General features: G+C 41.3%; 1 protein-coding gene across 2 annotated transcripts in view; it reads left to right on the top strand.

The window, feature by feature from the left end:
* Positions 1-17,553, top strand: part of LOC134209358 (uncharacterized) — a 279,344-nt gene that overhangs the window by 219,518 nt on the left and 42,273 nt on the right. For both annotated transcript variants that reach the window (XM_062685344.1, XM_062685345.1), the window contains exons 3-4: positions 12,853-12,974; positions 13,053-13,216. In XM_062685344.1, the coding sequence (XP_062541328.1) occupies positions 12,853-12,974; positions 13,053-13,216 (286 nt within the window). The remainder of the gene's footprint in view (positions 1-12,852; positions 12,975-13,052; positions 13,217-17,553) is intronic.

The raw sequence follows: 17,553 nt of genomic DNA, 5'->3' as shown, positions 1-17,553 counted from the left end.
TAGTTTTATTCTCATGTCAATCTTAGGGATAGGTACAATGTGCACAGTCTTTAAAAGTGGAAAGTTTTGTTGTTTTATAGAGAGTGGGCATGTTCTGCTAGGAACGTAGTTTTATTGCGATAAGAAGTAAGACGTAATTTATTGTAAATGAGTTTTCCGTTAGCATCAGTCACGATTCACGTTAATTATTGTAGTGAAACTATATATAGTATGAATGATTTTATTTTCACGAATAATGAATACTGTTTGTCTATATTTAATTCTATCTCCTTATCACGCTTAGGTTTGATATTTCCATATTATAATTGAAATCTAAAATATATATTCAGGCTCAAAAGTAATTTTTGGTCGAAAATATACTGAAAATTTGAGTGATAGATAAATTGCATTTGTGCGCAAACATTTAAGGAACATTTCGCGGTGCTCGGGCTGGAAGAGCTTACAGCGAACCCAAACGGGACGGATGGATGACCTTCCTGTAACGAGTGCGCTATGCCGATAAAGGTCCAATCAAGTAGCAACAGACTCACGGGCATATTGATGAAGCGACCACATCGAAGACTTTTTCGCAACCTGGATGTGAGACAGATAAAGAATGCAAAGAGCTTGCACAGCAGACGTTAAGGTCTGAGGGAAGGGTTTTCCGTTAAAAAAGCACGTGGTAGCACTCTCTGAGAGAGAAAATTGCCCAATTCAGCCCGCCAGAATGATGCTGTCAGTGTCGCCAAAATTATTTCATCATTATGCAGTTTACAATTGCTTGAGAATTTGCCGTAAACGGAGAACAAAAGGAATTGGCAACAATGGGGAAGAAATTTATCACTCATGCAGTGGTTCGGCGAGAGAACAGCAGCAGCGCCGACCAATCACGCAAAGAGGAAATCAAAATAAACAAACACCAGCTGGTTTTGGAAAATGAAACCATGAGTCGTTTCTAGAACAACATTAGAAAATATCGTAGGAGGATTTCTGAACAAGGTTTCCACACAAGCTTTGAAAAGTATTTGGGTGATAACAGTGGTGCTGGTGTAAGTAAGACAAATAAGACAAATAAGACAAATAAGACAAATAAGACAAATAAGACAAATAAGACAAATAAGACAAATAAGACAAATAAGACAAATAAGACAAATAAGACAAATAAGACCAATAAGGCAAATAATACAAATTAAACAAATAAGACAAATAAGATAGATAAGACAAATAAGACAAATAAGACAAATAAGACAAGACTAAGAAGAAAAATAAAGAAAGTTCCTCCAGCAATTCCTTCGGAAGTTCTTCCAGGAATTGCCTACGAAAGTTCCTCCAAGAAATCTTTCAGAAGTTCCTCCAGGAATTCCTCCTGAAGTTCCTCCAGGAATTCCTCCGGAAGTTCCTCCAGGAATTCCTCCGGAAGTTCCTCCACGAATTCCTCCGGTAGTTCCTCCAGGAATTCCTCCGGAAGTTCCTCCAGGAATTCATCCGGAAGTTCCTCCAGGAATTCCTCCGGAAGTTCCTCCGAAAGTTCCTCCAGGAATTCCTCCGGAAATTCCTCCAGAAATTCCTCCTGAAGTTCCTCCAGGAAGTTCCTCCTAAAGTTCCTCCAGGAATTCCTCCGGAAGTTCCTTCGGGAATTCCGAAGGAACTTCCGGAAGTATTCCCGAAGGAACTTCTGGAGGAATTCCCGAAGGAACTTCCGGAGGAATTCCCGAAGGAACTTCCGGAGGAATTCCCGAAGGAACTTCCGGAGGAATTCCCGAAGGAACTTCCGGAGGAATTCCCGAAGGAACTTCCGGAGAAATTCGAAGGAACTTCCGGAGGAATTCCCGAAGGAACTTCCGGAGGAATTCGAAGGAACTTCCGGAGGAATTCCTGAAGGAACTTCCGGAGGAATTCGAAGGAACTTCCGGAGAAATTCCGAAGGAACTTCCGGAGAAATTCGAAGGAACTTCCGGAGGAATTCTGAAGGAACTTCCGGAGGAATTCTGAAGGAACTTCGGAGGAATTCCGAAGGAACTTCCGGAGGAATTTCCGAAGGAACTTCCGGAGGAATTGAAGGAACTTCCGGAGGAATTTCGAAGGAACTTCCGGAGGAATTTCGAAGGAACTTCCGGAGGAATTCGAAGGAACATCCGGAGGAATTCGAAGGAACTTCCGGAGGAATTTCGAAGGAACTTCCGGAGGAATTCAGAAGGAACTTCCGGAGGAATTCCGAAGGAACTTCCGGAGGAATTCCTGAAGGAACTTCCGGAGGAATTTCGAAGGAACTTCCGGAGGAATTCCCGAAGGAACTTCCGGAGGAATTCGAAGGAACTTCCGGAGGAATTCGAAGGAACTTCCGGAGGAATTCCAGAAGGAACTTCCGGAGGAATTCGAAGGAACTTCCGGAGGAATTCGAAGGAACTTCCGGAGGAATTTCGAAGGAACTTCCGGGAATTCTGAAGGAACTTCCGGGGAATTCGAAGGAACTTCCGGAGGAATTCCCGAAGGAACTTCCGGAGGAATTTCGAAGGAACTTCCGGAGGAATTCGAAGGAACTTCCGGAAGAATTCCCGAAGGAAATTCCGGAAGAATACCCGAAGGAACTTCCGGAAGAATTCCCGAAGGAAATTCCGGAAGAATTTCTGACGGAACTTCCGGTGGAATTACTGAAGGAACTTTCAGAGGAATCCCCGAAGGAACTTCCGGAAGAATCCCCGAAGGGACTTCCGGAGGAATCCCCGAAGGAACTTCCGGAGGAATTCCCGAAGGAACTTCCGGAGGAATTCCCGAAGGAACTTCCGGAGGAATTCCCGAAGGAACTTCCGGAGGAATTCCCGAAGGAACTTCCGGATGAATTTGCGAAGGAACTTCTGGAAAAATTTCCGAAGGAACTTCCGGAGGAATTCACAAAGGAACTTCCGGAAGAATTCCCGAATGAACTTCCGGAGGAACTCCCGAAGGCACTTCCGGAGGAATTCCCATAGGAACCCCTGAAGGAACTACCGAAGTAACTCCTGGAAGAACTTCCGAAGAAATTCCTGGATGAACTTCCGAATGAAGTCCTGGAAAATCTTCCGGGTAATTCCTTGAGGAACTTCCGAAGGAATTCCTGGAGGAACTTTCGAAGAAATTCCTGGAGGAACTTCCGAAGGAATTCCTGGAGGAACTTCCGAAAAAAATCCTGGAACAACTTCCGAAGAAATTCCTGGAGGAACTTCCGAAGGAACTCTTGTCGGATTTTTCGAAGGAATTCCTGGCGGAACTTCCGAAGAAATTCCTGGAGGAACTTCCGAAGGAATTCCAGGAGGAACTCCCGAAGGAATTCCTGAAGGATCTTCCGAAGGAATTCCTGGAGGAACATCCGAAGGAATTTCTGGAGAGGATTTCTAGAGGAAATTCCGGAGGAATTCCTAGAGGTACTTCCGGAAGAATTCCTAAAGAAACTTCCGAAGGAATTTCTGGAGAAACTTCCGAAGGAATTCCTGGAGAAACTTTCGAAGGAATTACTGGAGAAACTTCCGAAGGAATTCCTGGAGAAACTTCCGAGGGAATTCCTGGAGAAACTTCCGAAGGAATTCCTGGAGAAACTTCCAAAGGAATTTCTGGATAAACTTCCAAAGGAATTTCTGCAGTAACTTCCGAAAGAATTTCTGGAGGATCTTCCGAAAGAATTCCTGGATAAATTTGGGAGAAATTCCTGGAGAAACTTCCGAAGAAATTCCTGGAAGAACTTCTGAAGGAATTCCTGGAGAAACTTCCGAAAGAATTTCTGGAGGAACTTCCGAAGGAATTCCAGAAGGAATTACTGGAGGAACTTCCGGAGGAATTCCAGGAGGAACTTCCGGAGGAATTACTGGAGTAACTTCCGGAGTAATTCCTGGAGAAACTTCCGAAGGAACTCCTGGAGGAACTTCCAGAGGAATTTTGTAGAAACTTCCGGAGGAATTCCAGGAGGATTTACTGGAGGATCTTCCGAAAGAATTCCTGGATAAATTTGGGAGATATTCCTGAAGGAACTTCAGAAGAAATTCCTGGAGGAACTTCCGGAGGATTTCTTAGAGGAGCTTCTGGAGGATTTCCTGGAGGAATTTACGGAGGAACTTGCGGAGGAATTCCCGGAGGTACTTCCGGAGGTACTTCCAGAGGAACTTCTGGAGGAATACCTGGAGGGACTTCCGTAGGAATTTGTCTTGATTATCTTATTTGTACTGTTTGTCTTAGTTGCTTTATTTGTCTCTTTTATTTTGCTTATTTGTTCTATTTGTCTTATTTGTTTTTTTTTTATTTTCGATTATTTATCTCATCAAATTCCAATATTTGATTTCAATTTATATATTTGGTATCCTCGTGTTCCCAAATAGGAATACGCTTTTTTCTAGTGCCCCCCTAGACACACAGTCGACGGACTTTCTCCCGCTCTCATCGCTACTCTCCTGCCGTGCGCCACAAGAAAATGTGCTGTTGGCTGCTCTCCCGAAATGGTAACTTTTGTATGGAATTTAAAAAACTTGGTTGAAGTAAAAAGAGCTTCCTGCAAAATTTATTGCGGTGACATATAGGGTTACAGCTCCTGGACTTCATCTCATAGCTCCGATATTGGTCTCACGAAAAACAAAGCAATGAAAAGGTATTTGGTTTGTTTATTATTTTTGTGATTTTTTTCAGGAGTGAGCACGCATGTTAGCAAAAAGAAGCGACAAAATTGATGCCGTATTTCTTTGTTTCGCGATGAGATGAATATATGTTCAGTGAGATGGGAATCGGAACAGTTCCCCTACTTTTTATTACATCAAAATGATCGTTGGAAAAATTCAAAACTTTTGTCAGTTGGGTTTTGCGAAATTCGGTTCCTTTGTGCCTCAAATCATCGGAGAGAGGTACTGAGAAGCGAAAATTTCAGTTGTACAATAGCTCAGTATTGAGACATTCATTCAAATTTGGGAAATAGTAGGTCCATGAAATTTTGTAGGAACATTCCTTGATAAATTTCAAAGAGATTGTCAGTTGGTATAAGCGAAATTCGTTCCCTATTCCGAGTTATAGACATTTTAGTACGAAAATAGCGCTCTACCGCGAGAGAGCTTCCCTCAGACCTTAAGGAGGAACGTAGCGTGGTATTCAACGCGGCAAAACTAGCACTGAACAAGGCCAAGCCAAGCGTAAGCCACGAGGCCCACTAAAACCACTACTGCCCCCTAGCCGTCAGTACCAATAGCTAGAACAGAATAGCAAGGGCAAGGTAGAGAGGATGATAAACGAGGATTTGATGATGGTGGATATTAAAAACAAAATACATAATATATACAGATACAAAATATTTTTTTGGGTCAGATGGAATCACGAACACTTTCTAAAGGTAGTGAAAGAGGCAAAACAGGACATGTTAAAAGATGCCGTGCAGAGATGAAAAGCTTCTGAAGAATTGTCCTAAACAGGCTGTCTCCGTACATAGAGGAAATGGAAGATCTAGCTTTAACAAGAAAATGGGGTTTCGCAAAGGACTGATCCTACTGCGGGCTGGTAACGCTGGATGTGAGAATAATGGCGTCATAAAAAGTGATGACCAGTAGCTCGCGGGTGTGCTTCAGTAAACGTAGGCTGCTGGTAATCGAAGCGGTATCAATCCCTTGAACTAGCAGTTCGGACAGACTGCTACCGACAGAAGTAGGAGAACACTCGTAAACTAATGTGCCTCCGAGTGATCAGTGCATTTGTTATAGAGCGGGCATGATGCCAATTGGCCGGGTCGTTTAGAAAGAGGAGGAGTTCTATGACACGTAGGACCTCGAAGGCGGCATCTCTTCACGGATTGAAACTTGCTAGCTCACGAGGATAGCATCTGAGGGGTCGTAAGACACATTTCGTACAACCCAAAATGCATACAACAGATAGTCAACTCGAGCAAGAAACAATATTAATAAAAATTCACCCAATGAGGATTTATGTACGAAGGGCAGGCAACCAGACTAGAATAAAAACTCCCCCTAAAAATTGGAAATTTTCCATAAAAATATGAAATTGCCAATAGAGGAATCTAGGCAGAGGCAATAAATAAGTATAAAATTTTCCTAAACATAAAAGAATTTTCTAGAAAACAAAAATATTTTGAGCAGATACAAATATTTAAAAGAAATATATGTGTCCCCTCAGATTATAATATATATAATCCCCTCAGATTTTTTGACCAAAAATAATTATGATAAGAAAATTATTTTGAAAGGCAAAAAATTTGTAAAGGCAACAATATATACGATGAGTTTTTTATTTTTTGTCATTTTATTATTTATTTTTCATTATCCCCCCTTTGACCTTTCGGAGACCAGTAGGACATAATTTGTATTAAATATTTGTAACGGCCTTACCAATTGTAAAAGCAAAGATTGCAATTATAAAACGAGAATTTTCCGTAAGAAATCTAGTTTTCCATTTAAAAATATGCAACATTTCCATAAATAAATAAATAATTAAACAATGGAAATATTTGATTTCCTTGTGGAAAAATCCCTCATTTGAAATTGTTTTTTTTTATTTCAACAATTTTAATATGTTTTTATCTCCTGGAAAATTCTTATTTGTTTATAAAAATTGGATGTCCTTATTGGCAATTTCCTATTTCTTTGGATAATATCTAATTATTCATTGAAATTTTATTTCGCTGTCACAGGGCTGATCCATTAAAGGTGAGACATTAGGTTCCGTTATTTGAACCCAAAACAATACAAATAAGGATTGATGCAAAGCTTAGTAACTAGGGCTGCTCGTTCCAATAATATGTTACATCTGAGGTTTCACGTTTCGCTTTTTTTTTTATGATAGGTTTGGTTTGTAGAACGTCGCAGACGTTCAGCAATGCAGGCACGAATATCTCACAGCATGCTGTACAACCTCCAAATACAATTTGCCGCCTGATATTCATAGTCAATTGATATTCAAAAGCAAAAAAAAATATCGCCTGGGCGGAAATAAATATTTTGAATTGTGATTCATTTGTACCGACAAAATGATAATTATTTCACTTTGTGTGCTAAAAAGAAACATATCTTTTAGAAAATTGACATCCAAATATAGAATCCATGCATAACAATACGAAATGATATATATATATTTTGATTTTTTAAATTAAGTATCACCGTGCTAAGTTGAAGCTCAATTTTAACACCGCATGCAACAATTCTGATACCGAAAATCGACGTTAACTGCTGTACATACATATGCCGTCCTATTCATTCGCACAGTCAAATTTGTAAAGAACTGGCGACTTGATTGTGCGCTGGACAAGACTTTTCTGTCTTGCTCACGATGAACCGACGGCCTTCTGGTCGGATTTGGCATCATGCCACTAGACCAGTGATTCTCAACCTGGCCTCTTGAAAGTATCAATTTATAAATAAAAAAAAAAAATATATATATGTGTATTTTTTTATCGAAACTTTGTCTTGTACATAATATGCATGGCGATCAGTGAATCAAAGCCAATTGAATGTTGCCCTCCACAACCAGTACGTATGAAGGGCTGTGGGACAAAAGATCAAAAGGACAAAACGTCGAATGGACAAATTTAAAAAATGTTCAATGCAATCTACCTGATCGAAACAAAAATGTTGAATAATATGTTAAAAATGCGCTTCTGAACTAAAATCTAGAGTCTAAAGGTTTCATTTGAAAGGCATGAAGGCTCTTTTTCCCGAAAAGTTCAGTTGCTTCGTTGCTAGAGGATTGGAAGCCTTCTTTTAAGAGGCTCGGAAGCCTTCTTTCAAGCGGCTCGGAAGCCTCCTTACAAGATCCTCGGAAGTTTTCTTTCAAGAGGCTCGCAAGCCTCCTTCCAAGAGGCTCGGAAGCCTTCAATAGTCATAATCTTATGAGTTACGTTTATCTTTATTAACAGCAAAGAAGGGTGTCTCAATTAATGTAGCAGTTCGAAGGGATACTTCACAAAAAAAATGTTGAGAACCGGAACTGCGCCCAATAGAAAAATATCGGACCATTAGGAAGGAGCAGCTTCTAAAACGACCTAAAGTTGTTACAAATGTAGAAGAAATAAAAAAAATTATGAGTAATCATGCCAAAAACTGTCGATTCTTAGGTCGTGCAAAACCTTATGGCTGTAGTTATGGCCAAGGTTCGCGCATTCGGATATAAAGGCGCTCATTTTCATTTATTTAGTTTACTTCTAAACAGATAACATTGAACCAACAATTTGACGCCTAATACACGGTTCGAGCCCGCATCTCTCCATCCTTGAATGCACCCCACGCTCGCCAAGCCGTTTTGCACCTGGTCTACCCACCTCGCTCGCTGCGCTCCACTTCGTCGCCTAGTACCTGCCGGATCGGAAGCGAACACCATCTTTGCAGCGTTGCTGTCCGGCTGCCCATCGTACCCTTCCGGCTTTAGCTACCTTCTGGATACTAGGCTCGCCGTAGAACTGAGCGAGCTCGTGGTTCATTCTTCGCCGCCACAAACCGTCGTCTTGCACACCGCCAAAGACCAAAGCAACTTTTCTTGCTTCACGTTTCAGGCGGGTGTACAGTTTTGCCACCTTTGCAAATTTTCGGCCGACAATGTCCATGTCATCCGCGAAACAAATAAATTGACTGGATCTGTTGAAAAGCGTACCCCGTCTGTTTCACCCGGCTCTTCGCATGACACCTTCTAGCGTAATGTCGTCTAAAAACAGGCACGAAAGTCCATCACCTTGTCTTAGTCTCCGGCGCGATTCGAACGAACTGGAGTGTTCACCCGAAATCTTCACACAGTTTTGCACACCATCCACCGTTGCATTGATCAGTCTGGTAAGCTTCCCAGGGAAGCTGTTCTCGTCCATAATTTTCCATAGCTCTACGCGGTCTATACTGTCGTATGCCGCTTTGAAATCAAAGATTGAAAGAAAAGATGGTGCGTTGGGACCTGGTATTCACGGCATTTTTGAAGGATTTGCCGTATAGTAAGGATCTGGTCCGTTATCGAGCGGCCGTCAACGAGGCCGGCTTGATAACTTGATAACGAACTCATTCACTAATGGTGACAGACGACGGAAGATGATCTGGGATATCACTTTGTAGGCGACATTAAGGATGGTGATCGCTCGAAACTTCTCACACTCCAGCTTGTCGCCTTTCTTGTAGATGGGGCATATAACCCCTTCCTTCCACTCCTCCGGTAGCTGTTCAGTTTATCAGATTCTGACTATCAGTTTGTGCAAGCAAGTAGCTAGCTTTTCCGGGCCCATCTTGATGAGCTCAGCTCCGATACCATCCTTACCAGCTGCTTTATTGATCATTAGCTGTTGGATAGCATCTTTAACTTCCCTTAAGGATGGGACTGGTTGGCTTCCATCGTCCGCTAAACTGACGTAATCAACTCCTCCGCTGCCTTGACTTCCTTTGTCTCTCAGCGCCATTTAAATGTTCCTCGTAGTGCTGTTTCCACCGTTCGGTCACCACACGATCGTCCGTCAAGATGCTCCCATCCTTATCCCTGCAAATTTCGACTCGCGGCACGAAACCTTTGCGGGATGCGTTGAGCTTCTGATAGAACTTGGGTGTTTCTTGAGAAGCGCACAGATGTTCCATCTCCTCGCACTCCGCTTCTTCCAGGCGGCATTTCTTCTCCTGAAAAAGCTGGGTCTGCTGTCTCTGCTTCCGTCTATAACGTTCCACGTTCTGCCGGGTACCTTGCTGCAGCGCGACCGCCTGCGCTGCGTCCTTCTCCTCCAGAATCTGTCTGCACTCTTCGTCGAACCAATCGTTCCGTCGGCTTCGTCCCATATACCCGACGTCGTTCTCCGCTGCGTCGTTAATGGCTGATTTAACTGTATTCCAGCATACCTCAAGAGGGGGGCTCCATTGACTCTAGGTCGTACCGCGGCGGTCGTTGGTTGTTGATGACAGATATTTTTGGGCGCAGTTTAACCATCACCAAATAGTGGTCAGAGTCGATGTTAGCGCCACGGTATGCCCTGACGTAAATAATGTCAGAGAAGTGCCGTCCATCAATTAGAACGTGGTCGATTTGTGATTCTGTCTGCAGTGGTGATCTCCAGGTGTACCGATACGGGAGGCTGTGTTGGAAGTAGGTGCTGCGAATGGCCATATTCCTGGAGGTAGTAAAATCAATTAGTCGTAGGCCGTTTTCGTTCGTCAGCTGGAGGGCGCTGAACTTCCCAATAGTCGGTCTAAACTCCTCCTGAGCGTTCAAATCTCCTATGATGATTTTGACGCCGTGATTTGGGCAGCTGTCGTACTGACGCTGCGCGTAGAATGCGTCCTTATCATCATCAGTGCTTCCGGAGTGTGGACGTTGGACGTTGATATGGACGTTGATTATGCTGAAGTTGAAGAAGCGGCCTTTGAATCCTCAACCTGCACATTCTCTCATAGATCGGCCACAACCCGATCACGCGCCTTTGCAAATCGCCCATCACTATGAAAGCTGTCCCCAGCTCGTGTGTGTTGCCGCAACTCTGTTAGATGGAATGATTACCTCTAAACGTTTGCACCATTGATCCCTTCCATCAAACCTCCTGCAGCGCTACGATGCCGAATCCACGGTCCTTGAGCACATCGGCGAGTATGCGTGTGCTCCCGATGAAGTTGAGAGATTTGCAGTTCCTCGAACCGACTTTACATTCGCTAGTCCCTTTTCGCTGCGTAAGATTTTTTAAAGACTGGCTTGCAGGGCCTGATACCAAACCCCTTAAATTTTCGGATCATTCCTCCTTATTTCCGGTGGACCATGGAGCACAGTTTCACTTAGAGTCCCTCGCTGGCACTCGGACGATGATCAGCTCCCCCTAACATGGAGAACAGACGCTGTTGCGAATGCAGCGATCTGCCCCATGTTGAGAAAATCAGGCAATGACCAGGGCTGCTCCTTTCAATAATATGATGCTACATCTGAGGTTTCACGTTTCACATTTTCACATTGTGACATCACATGATGACTTTTGTGTTCAACTTTTGATTATTGATCCGGATCTTAAGTTTGTCTTACGACAGCCTATCATAGAGGAGAGTCTTTAGCTAGATCGCTAAATAGCTTTTTGGTCTATATTCTTTCTGTCCTTAGTTGTCGGGTTTGTTTCCGTTGAATTCGTCCGTTTGCTCTACTTTTCAAAGTTTTGGCTACCTTGCCAGTATTGCGCTACCTACATCATGTTGAAGGGGCTGCTTTTTCGATGCTGGCATGATGCATACACAGTGTGCTTAGTTCTGCGTAGAGTCCCTCGCTGGCACTCGGACGATGATCTGCCGCCCTTAATAGGAGGATAGGAGCTGGTGGGATGAAGAACAGGCTAAGGACCGCAAAATGTCTATTTTATTCCTTCGGTACGGGAAGTACCAACGGTATGCATGTCCCAGCATTTACGTGCAGATTTATTCGGTAATTATTGGACTGTCACTTTTTTTGTTTAATTAAAGTTTAATTCTGAAAACCAGCCGCAGCATGTATGGCATAAATAGGATATAGTCTTGATTGTTCCCAACCAGGATATCACGTCCGTACAGCGCAACCACCATTTCTAATGTCTATACCTTGGGGGACGATTATGAAGAAAGTGCACCAATTATACTTATTATCGGTCTCTTGTCGTTGGCTCTCTTGACGGCTTGTTAAACTAGACGCACAGTGTTACAAAAAATAAGTAGTTATCTGATACCACCAGTAAAACATAGTTAATTACACATTAACAAATGGTAGTCGGACGGGCATGTTTTTGAGTTTCTCTAAAATTGAACTGCATAGAGGCAAAGGGGCTTAAGATACTTTGGTGAAATTTACGTTTTAAATATACTTAAATCTTGATGCTTACTGATATAGCAACATGTTTGTGCAAAATTCTCCTTCTGCTAATCCGATCTCTGTTACATTTACCTTATTTCATTATTAAATTGGCTGCCGAAGCCGAGAAATATAATTACACTATCTAATACTCCAAACTTTATTTACTCGAAGCTAAATGAGTGACACTTATACCGTTTTGCTGCCAATTCCCTCCAATTGATGACAACGAAATGCAAAACAGTTTCGCAAATGCCGGAGGCGATTAGACCGGCCGGCCGCGAATGGTGGTTTAGGTTTTACGGAGGTTGGAGATCATACGCATAATTTAATGTTTGTTTATCAACGGCCAAGCGGCGGCGGCGGCGGCGAGTTGCTTTCCTAGAAGAAAGAAACACACCTCCTCCCGCTACTGTCGTTAGCAATTGAGCAGATTGCTCGAAGGTGGGTAGTTTTATCCGACACGCAAAGCGGCAGAGAAAAAGTACTGTGACGAAAGACGACACTTTGACAGACGCCCATCAGTCCGAGAGAGGATCATGACGGATGATGTAAGAGGGCACAAAATTAGATGCAATATTTGCGATGCCGCTGCGGGTGTTATAAAAATAGCCTTATCTTTTCGAGCAGCTATTGGAGCATGTGCGTGGCGGGGGCCCGAGAGAAGTTTCGTTTTTGTGCAATTAAATATGTAGCTAGTTATGAACCGATTGCAAATGTATTTATTTACGTTGAAAATTGGCCTGGTAATTAAAAGCTGTTTGCTGGATACATTTGATTGAGAAATTGTTGTACGATGGAATGAATGAGGTCAATTATGATTAGAAATGCAGCTTGCAGGTGACATGTACCAGAGGATACCCTGGATGGCCTAAATACATATATTCATATGATAAAATAGTGTTCTCTGTATAATTTGCTAACAGTTACAATTGTTGTTCAGTAATTTTTTTTCCAATCCACATAGGATAAATATTTGGTCGCTACTATCTGTTTTTACTTCTACATCATCACGCCTTCACACCTGTCGTGCAAATCGCTGCACTCTTATCGTTCGACTAATGATGCTAATATGTTATTTTTTCTTATCTTTTCTTTTCAAACCAGATGGTACTTCCGGAAGATCAAAAGAATAGAAGCAGAGAAAAAGCTGTTATTGCCAGAAAACGAACACGGCGCATTCTTGATTCGCGATTCGGAAAGCCGACACAATGACTACTCGCTGTCAGGTAAGTGCTTCAGATCAGCTGTTTTTTTTTATTTCCCAATTGTGATTAACTAAACCCGCGTTTCGTATAATTCGACAGTTCGTGATGGTGATACGGTGAAACACTACCGGATCCGACAGCTGGACGAGGGAGGATTCTTCATTGCCAGGCGAACCACCTTCCGAACACTCCAGGAACTGGTCGAGCACTACAGTAAGGACTCCGACGGTCTGTGTGTGAACCTTTGCAAACCGTGTGTACAGGTGAGTCAAGGTTTTCTTTACTGCTTGATTTACTATAGTGCCATCGGTGGATGAAATATGAAACCAGTTGACGTCATTGGTTAATTCTAAATTCTAAATCAGATAGCTCTGAGGTAAAATGTTCACGTGAGATAGTAATTTGATTGGAAGTTTATTCGTATGCAGCATTCTATTCATCAATATTTTACCAATGGACAGCAAAGAATACAACGTGGCAAGATGCTTCATGTTTAATTTTTTTAACAAGCATTCGAAAGAAATATTCGTATTTTTGAAATGCTCTGTCTTTGGTTACTTATGTATTATCATTTCAACTGGTTTCAGCGCAAAATATTTTATTCATCTTTTACGCATTGCTTATAGATTAAAATTTCATCTTAAAACTAAATTTAACATGAATAAAATTATTATTTTGCTTTGTCATTTATTTGGTGTGTACATTTTATTTTGTTCTTCTTTTTGCCTTTGCATCTTTCTACTACTTCTACTACTGCTCTCACTATCTCGCATCCATCACTGCAAAAAAAAAACATATTGAAACGCGAAATCTTTTCTGTGTGTGTGCACCATTAAAAAATCGACATCTAACATCGCATCACAATCATCTAGTCCAATCGGTACTATCAGATGTTTGAGGTAGGATTTCTTCAGCGTGTCTGTGTTTAGTTCTGAATATAATGTATATACTACCCTAAAACTAGAATGTCTTGTCCCTACTAGAAACCCTCTAGTCTGTAGTTTGATTATTCTTATTTCTATAAATAGTAATTTGGCCGAACAAAAAAGATTCAACTCGCGAACGGACAGGTCGTTTTGACTGTTTATATATCCAACTAATAACAACTCAAATTTATTTTATTGTTAAAACTGAACTTCACTATTAATTTACGTTACAAGATTAAGTTAATCACTACCTTTAGAATGTGGATAATAAATGAATACATGTTGAAGACAATTTCTAATGCGAAAAATACCAAGTGACTACCTCTATTCACTCATTACAAACGTAGACACATTTTTTTTACTAGTAATGCCTTTTTCGAATGCTTAATAATTCTATTCATGTATATTTAATCTGTCACTATGATTTAAAAAGCAACTATCCATGAATGTATTTTTTAGCTTCTAACGACAATTTGCAAGATCCTAAACAATGCAGAATCCATAATTATAAATTATTTAAATGTTCCAGTTCAATCAGCAACTGATTCTGCCAAGTTTTATTTGAAACTTGACTAGTAGCCGCCACCAATAATAACATATTGCGTGACCGCCCATCAACTACTACTCCAAAAGAATGCGTGCAGCTTTGCTCGACTTGATCGCCTGCGTATTTCTTTTCGTATCACACGCACGTATTATTGTCACCTGATATGACAAACGCATGACCTTATCAATCACCTACCTACCGAAAACAATTCCGTCAGACATTGTTGTAGTTTTCGTTTTCATAAGTGGAGTAGTTGCATATCGATCACATACTTCCTGTCCTTCCTTCTAATGGCTAGATCAAACCTATTCCAAGCCAAACTTGATGGGAAATTTCTGACAAGTTCCTTCACCTTGTCTCGTTCATCAATAACCATTTAGCTCAGCAGCGTGTTACTGCAGTCGTCCACGTGCTTTACTCACCTTTGGCGACTATCAATAACAACATACTTCGGATTTCGTTTGTAAACACCGAGGTTAAGCATGTCTCAATGATATTGCTTAGATTATAATTAATATGTATGAATAACGAGAAAGACAAATCAAAATAAGTTTAAGTGGACAAGATTTAATTCGCGAACGAATTAACTAATTTGATTTGTTCAATGCAAAAAGTTGTTTTCAAAAATGTAACATAAACTTTGATTTAGTTTTGAATAAAATCTAACATGATCGCAGAGAAATAGGTCTGGAATGTGTTGAGGCAGTTAATTGCAGTGTTGGTAATATAAACATTAAAAATCTATTAAGTATATATGACCGAACAAGGTTTGATACATTTTGATAGGAGGTACAAATAATAGTCGATCGTAAAAGTTGCGATTGATATCAACTTGTGACTTTTAAAGGTAATTGTACTCATTTATATATAAATTTGAGGTCCACTAATGCAAGAAACGATGCAGAGCCGAGTTAATATTAATTATCGATGTAGCCGTAATTGTTTACCGTAATGCAAGTAGTAATAAAACTACTTACGCACTAATGGTTTTTCCCTGAAGCGTCACATTCTAAATTTTACCATATATAAGGTGATACAAAGCAGCGGTTTTGCTTTATTTTCATTTCTTGCTATTGCCATGTTCATATGTACGAGCTGGATCAACAGTGGCTGCCATTAGAGAAGCGAATACCTAAGACTGATCCAATTGACCTTGAATTGTGCTTAGTGGCAATCGATCGCACATCGAACCATCGTGATTGGATTAATTGAACCGTATGTTTTATTCAATTCAATTGTTTTTTTTTTTGTCGGGAGTGCATTCATTCATGTAGAAACAACAAATGAAAAAAAATATGATTATCAATTTACTACCTACCGAAGAGTTTTTTGCCTCTCTTTTATCGTTGTTCGTTATCTATTGAGAGCGATTTCTGTAATCCTTGATCGCTTTTATCGACTTTAGGATGTAATTTGTTAATACTCAGAATCTAAAAATTGGTAACCTAACTAACTATTTGCATTACGAAATTTGGTGACCTAGATTGGAACAAGGGCCTTAATAATTGCTGGCTGGTCCAATAATGCGCAACAAACTTTAAACCTTTCATTATACTCACCAAATCGTTCATGTAATGTGTTCATCTCCTTCAGACGACGGACCTGAGATGTTCTTGTCTAGGATTGGGTGTTTATAATCATCCGCTGGAATTTGTTTTGAGCCCGTTGTAGTTTCAGATAGCTCTCTTAGATTAGTATTCGATCACAGCGAGGATGATTTGCTTGTAGACAGCAAGAAGCTTATTTTTCAAGGATAATGACGACCGACGGTTGATCAAGGGGTACGAAACGTTACACTTTGTCACCGTCTTGTCAACCTGTTGCCAGAAAAAAAGCTTGCTGTTGCGAGTTAAGTCATGGTAGTCGGCCTTGTTGGCTCATTACGCTGTCCTGCATTTGAGTGTGATTTTACAATCCTCAGGCGGAGTGAACATGTTTGAGGGATTTTGAGTGGGGAAGATGATGGCCGCGTTGATAGCAAATCTTTCAGTTGGTGAGGTGTTCTGTCAGGGCATCCAGACCTCGTTGATGTTTTGTCCCTAGCGCTCTGATCACTCTATCTTTGTAGACGAGAGAGGTATTATCTGCGAACCGAGACAGAATGCCGTCTACTGGAGATTCTGACATATCGAAGTTGAACTTTTTGTCGATGATTTTCACCAGGTAGCTGGGAAGATTGTAGTGTTGTAGGTGGTTGTAGTTTGTAAACCAGGAAATCATATCATACATTGTTGCATGCCTGTTCAACATCGAAAAAGCCATGGCTGAGGTTTTTGAGTCAAACTTGTTCCGCCTGAGGACGTTGGTAACTCGGGTCAGTTGGTGCATCGACTGCGTCGGAAACCTAACTGTTCTTCCATCAAGATGCTGTGATTTTCGGCAGACGAGTAACCGGCGCTGAATTGTCTTTTTCAAACAGATTGGATAACCCTAGGAGAAGGTTGTTTTGACAGTTACTTTTCGGGGAGAAAGAATCTTTCCCAGGCTTCCGGACGGGCATCGCTTTCGCTGACTTCTAGGATGATGAGGAGTAGCTGAGACGAAAACATGATTGTAGATTAGCAAATGGAGCACTCTTATGTTTGAATTCGAGTTCAGGATGTTGTCGAAGTCGAAGCTTGGGACCTTCATGTTTTCCGATGACTTGATATACGCTGTCAATTTGCCAGCGGAAATCTCCAACTAATCCGAGAAGTCGTTTTAAATCAGAAAAATATTATTAGCATGCTCTTTAATGGCTGCTTCGAGTGGACTGGCGATGTTCTGTCCAATCATGAGTCAACAGACAAAGTGATGACCTATTTCGCCATCATTTTCAATATGAGTTATCAAGCGATCCTTAGAGTTGTATTATGGGGTCAAATGTGGAATGAGCCGAGGTTTGGATTTTAGAATTTTAAAAAGACAGAATCACCGTCTTCGACCAGAGGTCGCACAGACTGAACACTTAACATCTAGCATGAGACAACGGACAAGGACATTTACACAACACCCAGTGGACCAGTGGAGAACTTTCCGCTTTTACGAAAAGTTTTCTCCTTACCGGGGCGGGAATCGAACCCACACTCTACAGCACATGCGTTTAGATGATTGACGTCGCTAACCGCACGACCACGAAGCCCACAAA

Source organism: Armigeres subalbatus, chromosome 2 (genome assembly GCF_024139115.2).
Source record: "Armigeres subalbatus isolate Guangzhou_Male chromosome 2, GZ_Asu_2, whole genome shotgun sequence".
Taxonomy (NCBI): domain Eukaryota; kingdom Metazoa; phylum Arthropoda; class Insecta; order Diptera; family Culicidae; genus Armigeres; species Armigeres subalbatus.
Note: the sequence above shows the minus strand (reverse complement) of the source record. Positions and strands in the feature narration are given on the sequence as shown.